This window comes from Melospiza georgiana, chromosome 17, assembly GCF_028018845.1.
Source record: "Melospiza georgiana isolate bMelGeo1 chromosome 17, bMelGeo1.pri, whole genome shotgun sequence".
NCBI classification, from domain to species: domain Eukaryota; kingdom Metazoa; phylum Chordata; class Aves; order Passeriformes; family Passerellidae; genus Melospiza; species Melospiza georgiana.
In genome coordinates, this window is record NC_080446.1 from 4,812,674 (window position 1) to 4,819,381 (window position 6,708).

At 45.6% G+C, this 6,708-nt stretch overlaps 1 protein-coding gene across 1 annotated transcript; it reads right to left on the reverse strand.

Moving 5' to 3' along the window:
• Positions 1-2,328: 2,328 nt before the first annotated feature.
• Positions 2,329-6,187, reverse strand: RPS21 (ribosomal protein S21). Its single transcript, XM_058036085.1, has 6 exons — positions 6,142-6,187; positions 5,108-5,194; positions 4,428-4,491; positions 3,339-3,410; positions 2,569-2,624; positions 2,329-2,388 (listed from the first exon to the last, which is right to left on the reverse strand). Exons 2-6 carry the CDS (start codon positions 5,155-5,157, stop codon positions 2,379-2,381), a joined length of 252 nt encoding a protein of 83 aa, XP_057892068.1. The 5' UTR covers positions 5,158-5,194; positions 6,142-6,187; the 3' UTR covers positions 2,329-2,378.
• Positions 6,188-6,708: the final 521 nt, after the last annotated feature.

Here is a 6,708-nt window from a genome sequence, read left to right on the forward strand (position 1 = left end):
TGTACAGTAGAGTACAGTTCATTCCCTTTCATGGCCCTCAGACATCTGAACTATTCCTGTTCCAGGAAAACAAAGAACGTTTTACATCACAATACTAGAAAATGCAACTGAAAGTGGATTTTTAAAGGGACACATGTCCCCCCTTGACAGGATTCTGCAGGGATTTTGGTAGGACTCACATGCAATGGTGCTGGTGATGATGGTGTGAACTTCAGGAAGCCTCTGGCACAACATTAATTCATTCCCAACTGAACTGCTTCAGCATATGGCACCATTAACATTTCATATTTTGACAAAAAAAAATTAATGAGAGAATAATTTGCTTCAATTTTTTCTAAAGCTCCAAAAACCAAATGGCAACAATCAGTGTTACAAAGCACAGAACTTCTAAAATTACAACATAATCCTTAAACACTCAAACCAGAAGTGTAATTTTGGGTCAGCTGTATACTAATGGGGTTGTACTGCTTAAAAAGACATCTGAGAGACCTCAAGTTCATCTTGAACTTTTAAGCTGTCAGTTCACTCTGCCTTGTGGAGGAATTCCACTGAAATCCACATGGATGAACAGAGTCTCAGGGGATTAGGAACAAGTCAACAATATTTAAACTCTTTGGTAAACCAGGCATTTATCAGCAGCAAACAGTTAAGGGTTTTATTTAAAGTTCTACCCTAATGCCAAGGCAGAAGCAGCTAATTTAAGATATGTCAGAAGAAAATATCAAGTCCAATTAAAAGTTATCTCCTCTTACTGTGTACAAAGGAAAGTAATAAGGATTGGACATAAGCCAAGCTGAAATCTTTCCAGTTTGAAAACTGTATCAGTCTTTCCAGAAAAATGTTTTCACAGATTTATCTCCTGGAAAAATGAATTATTTCTAGGAGAATCACAACATTGTCATCCCTCCTCCCCCCTTTTTTAATGCATCTTTCATGGTTGACTTAGATGTCAGAATAGCTCAAAAATAAAGTATGAATTAACTTCCCCCCTTGTTTTAGTATTTAAAAGGTTTCTCTCATGTGCATTGTGTATTAAGATCAATACGAATTCAACATGAACCAATTTTTTTGCTTTTTTTTGGCTTGAGTTCCTCCCTACTAGCAACACCCAAGAGTTCATGCTTTAAAAGTTCTATCAGCTCAAGAGTAGTAGTAAATCCAAGTGTTATCAGTGGGAAGGGAGACTGCAGCCAAAGAAGTTTCAGGTTATGGCTCTGATAAAAAGGGTTCTCAGCCTGTTGAGTTCTGATTCTCTGCTGCAACTGCTCCTGGAATAAAGGTTTAGTTATGGATTTTATTGTATCTATACAATAGCTTACACTCTAAATCCTAATTCATGATTTGCAAAAAAACTTAATAAAATCACTAAAAAAACATCACACCACACTGTAACTCCACATTAACACGGCCAGATTCACTCTGCCAATATTCAGCAGGTATCTGCAATGCCAAAACAGGACCTTCCAAACAAATATGCTGCAATTGTCATGTCTGAGAAGAAAAACACAGATAAGGAGAAAGATACCACACGTGGGTAGCTCAGCCATTTTTCTCAGTGCAGAGGGAACAGCATCCCTGCTGCAGGCTGTCCTGAGAGCCCTGAGCCTCATTTCCCACGTGCAGCCACAGCAATTGGCAAACAAATCAGAAATAAAGCACATGGTAACCCCTAAGAACGGTGACAGCTTGCAGCATAAACAGGAAAGCATCACCAAACAGCCTCTGTCCCTTGGAGCAGCTCTGGGAGGGTGGAAACTGCAGATGTTAACCCAGAGATGACCACAGGAGGGAAGTGTAATCTGGATTAACCTCTGAGCAATGTGCAGATCAGGACAGGCCCTGTGTGGTTGTGGGTATTGTGGAACTGGTAAAATGCAGCTGACGGGGAAATTTACCTTATTTTATAACCCAGACTCATATATGACATTTATTTCAGTGATAATCACAAAGTGACAAATAAACCTGCTGTGTGCAGGTGAAATCTACCAACAAACAGAAAAGCAGCACCTGAAGAAAGGACAGACCCATTCTTGAATCCTAACAAGAAGAATTCCCTCAGTTTTTCCAGTGAAAAAGCAGCAAGCTCAGTTAGATTGCTACACTGCAAGTGGTTCCATTACAGATGCAAAACTTACACAATCTGGAAAAGAACAGTGAAGCCAAGAACAAAGTGGAAATCCTTGACTCTAGCACTGCTTTACAAGCTGATTTGTTTTAAAAATTCACAGTGAGAATCTGTATATTTTTAAGACACATTTCCAAGTCTTTCAACACTAACTACAAATAAACCCATTTGTGTTTATGACTTGAACAAAAGACACAGCACAATTCAGTTTTGAACTGTTTATTTCACATGTTCCATCCTGGAGTTTCTTCAGTTAAAAGTTCCTGCAAGAAAATGAAATAAACATTGTTACAAATGAGTCTGCTTCAACAGCTCAAGTAAATATCTTTGATCAACTGTGTAATCATCCCATAAATACAATGTACAGACTGTCCTCCTAAAAGCTGGATTTGGGAATGGAAGTTCCCCCTGCAGGAGTGAGAGGGTAAGATAAACATACGTACTTGGACACAATTCCATCATTTTTTGCCAGACGCAAAATGGAGTCATCTGATTCACCCTGTAAATTGAAAAGGAAATATTCTCAAAGGAAATATTCTCAAAGGAAATATTCTCAAGTGTCCAGATAATTGCTGACACATGTGGAAGAGAGGCAGCTGCAGCAGTTAGTGCAGATTAGTGTTTTCAAAATAAACTGTTGCTTTTTTGTCATCCTTAAGAGTACGGATGCATAAAAATATGCATCTGCATGAGCAACATATATTTATGGGTAAGTGGACTTGTGATGAACTCCTCATTTTAAAGCTAAGTGATATGATCTCCAGTAATTACAAACAACAGATAAAAACCAGAATTAGTAGCTTGATACACATTCTTAGAAGAAAATAATTGGCATATTTTACTTTAAAAAAAAACAAACATCTCCAGAAGAAATTGATTATTCCAAGCAATCCCAGGCCCTGGCACAGGTGCCCAGAGTAGCTGTGGCTGCCCCTGGATCCCTGGCAGTGCCCCAGGCCAGGCTGGACAGGGCTTGGAGCACCCTGGGACAGTGGAAGGTGTCCCTGCCCACAGGAGGCGTGAAATGAGATGATCTTTAAGGTCCCTCCAAACAAAACCTTTTGTGATTCTGTGAATATGTTCACATGTTTACTCTGCCCCAAAAACCCCTGTGGAAACACACTTCCCACAGTGTTTTTCAGGGCCAGACACACAGCTAATTAATGACTAATCATCAGCAGCACAGCATTCTGCAGGTCAGCAAGGCACTCACCATTCTCCGGATGGGGCCGCAGATGGCGTAAGTCTTGAACTGCCCATTCACCCTGCCTGTCACCTTGTCCACCTGCAACCACAGCAAAGTTTTACACTCTCACAGCACACCTGACAAGCACCCCAAAGGTAAAAATTGCAGAAAAATACTTGCAGTGTTAAGAAAATAAACCACAAAACCTCAAGGCAAACAGTGGAGTTAGAAAGTCAACTACAATGATCTTTGCATGGCAAACGTGTAGCTACACAGTGCAGCCATTAAATTTAGGGGATCACACAGACTAACAAGAACTGGTAGCTAAAAGAAAAAAAATATTCAAGTTCTGAACAAAAGAAAAAGCTCTGTGTAAAGTAGATTTTCCTGCCTTTACTCTTTTTTTTTGTTTCTCTTAACTGAGGTCATATAATGGAAAATTGAACTGAAGGGGAAAGGGACAGAGTTGATACATGGGTAGGAAAATGTCCAAGCTGAGAGACAGAAATTGTCTCACCTTCTCAAACTGCTGAGACATTTAGCAGAAAGAAGACTACAATATATAAATCATTGATTAGAACAGTGCAGTGAACCCTGTAACACCAGGTGGGCTCATTTTCATGTCCTGCTAATCTCTGATCCTTGAAAACAAGGAAAAGCGATCACTGGAGGAATGAAACATGGTGAACAAGAAGAGTACTTGCCTTAACAACTACAGAAAATCAGAATCAGGGTGGTTTTTTAAAGGTTTCTTTTTTTTTTTTTTTGTGAGATAATTCAGGAGACTCAGATTTTTAAAAGATGTGGAGATGTGGTCTCCCATTCAAGAGCCAAACCAAGCTCTGTAGCTCATAAGCTACAGGAACATTTGTGTCCACAAAATTCCTGAAAGCTGAATTTAATAAACAATTGAGGAAAAACTCCCAAACCATGCTATAATGAACTTAAATTAATTGGAACCCACATGTATTAACTGGGAACCTGCAGGAGTCAATGTGTATTGTACCTTTCTTTACTGAATTACTGAAGATACATCACAAGCTGTTTAATTCTGTAACTTTTATCAAAAGTTTAAAGGTCTAGCTCTTTCATCACATACTCTGTGGATAAACTTACCTCAGAAATGTTAATCTGAATGGAAGCATGATCCTTAGCACCAATGATTCGGTTGCTGGCAGAGCTGAGGAATAAAGCAGGACAGATTTAAACAAAAGGAAACAGGCAGTGACAATGACAAAGAAAACTACTGGAGCCAATCTACAGGCAAACCAAAACTGCACAAGAAATTCAGTAACAGTTTAAGATTTCATTACTTATAAGATTAAAATGCAGTTTTAAGTACATTTAAATTATATTTTTACTTGTAGCACCACACTTATTAGCCAATTTTCTCTTCACTTTGGTTTCTATGTGCCCAGTTCACCTTCATACACTGTACAGGGCAGTACAGGCCTTCAAACCATACAGAATGTTGTTTTCTTTTCTAAATTGCAAAAATGCAGTCAAGGTAATTAATAAGATTAGTTCCTATGCCTTTTTTGCTGAGAGGCACTATAGCTGTCAAACACTCAGGTTGGAAATGCTCAGGAATCACAGGCTGTAAAACATATTTGACTTAATCTAATGAAATTCATACAAGTAGCTTACTTTTAGTGACTTTTTAAACTGACAAGAAACTGATTTTTTCTCCCCCTACAGATATTCACTGCTACAAAAAGGTGCTGCACAGGTGAAGGTTCCAGGGATGTTTCTGGGATGGATTTTGGGGGCCCCTCCAGCCCTGGCTCCCTGCTCACCATTTCCGGGGGACATAAAGGTCCACGAACTCGCCGGCGTCGTTCTGCATCTCGGCCTGTTCCTGCTGAGGCACTGAGCAGAGACACCTGCAAGGAACAGGGAATACAATGATTTGGAAGGGACCCACAAGGATCATCGAGTCCAAGCGCTGGCCATGCCCAGACTCCCCAACGACTCCACCCTGGGCATCCCTGGCAGCGCTGCCCAAACGCCCCCGCAGCTCTGGGGCCGCGCCCATTCCCCGGGGCACTGCCTGGTTCTGGGGGAAAACCTTTTCCCAAAATCCACCCTCACCCTCCCTGACTCAGCTCCAGCCTTTTCCTTGAGTCTCCTCGGTGACCACAGCGACCAGAGCCGTGAGGTGATGCCGGACCCTGGTCGGGCCCACGGGCTGCAGCCGAACCTCTCGGGCAGAACCGTCCCCGCCCTCAGCATCGCTCCCGGGGCTCCACCACGGCTCCCGGCCCCGCTGCCCCGGCCCTCATCCCTCCCGGTGCCCCGGCCCCATCGCTCCCGCTGCCATCGCTCCCTGTGCCCCGACCCCCATGGCTCCCATCGCTCCCTGTGCCCTGACCCCCATGGCTGCCATCGCTCCCTGTGCCCCGACCCCCATGGCTCCCATCGCTCCCTGTGCCCTGACCCCCATGGCTGCCATCGCTCCCTGTGCCCTGACCCCCATGGCTCCCTTTGCCCTGACCCCCATGGCTCCCATCGCTCCCTGTGCCCTGACCCCCACGGCTCCCATCGCTCCCTGTGCCCTGACCCCCCCGGCTCCCATCGCTCCCTGTGCCCTGACCCCCACGGCTCCCATCGCTCCCTGTGCCCTGACCCCCATGGCTCCCATCGCTCCCTGTGCCCTGACCCCCACGGCTCCCATCGCTCCCTGTGCCCTGACCCCCCCGGCTCCCATCGCTCCCTGTGCCCTGACCCCCACGGCTCCCATCGCTCCCTGTGCCCTGACCCCCATGGCTCCCATCGCTCCCTGTGCCCTGACCCCCACGGCTCCCTCCGGCCCCGCCGCCATCGCTCCCACCTCGCGCGCGGCCGGGCGGAAAGGAAGGGGCGGGGCCGGACGCGGAATTACGTCACAGCGCCGCGAGCTCTTCCTGCACGGCCGCGTGACGTCACGGCTCTGCCCAGCCCCGCCGGGGATCGGAGAGCGCTCCGAGCTACTGCGGAGGGCCCGTGGGGACCCGGCGAGGATGAGGGGCCTGGGGCTTCTCTCTCAGGAGAACTCTGGAGGAGCTGGGCCTCAGAGAGGCTCCTCAGTCCGTACAGATATCTCAGAAAGGCTCCTCAGTCCGTACAGATATCTCAGAAGGGACTCTGAAGGAACTGGGCCTGAGAGGTTCCTCACTCCTTACAGATGGCCCCAAGGGCTGGCAGAAAATGTCAGACCCTGTAGCGGTGCCCAGCAACTGGACAAGGAGAAATGGCCATAAACAAAACCACAAAAAATCCCACCTGAACTTGATGAATTCCATCAAGGGTGGCAGATCACTGAACCGCTGCCCAGGGACATCAGGCAGTCTCTGTCTCTGGGGACATTTCAGACCCACCTGGACACATTCCTGTGTCACCTGCCCCAGGTGACCTGCCT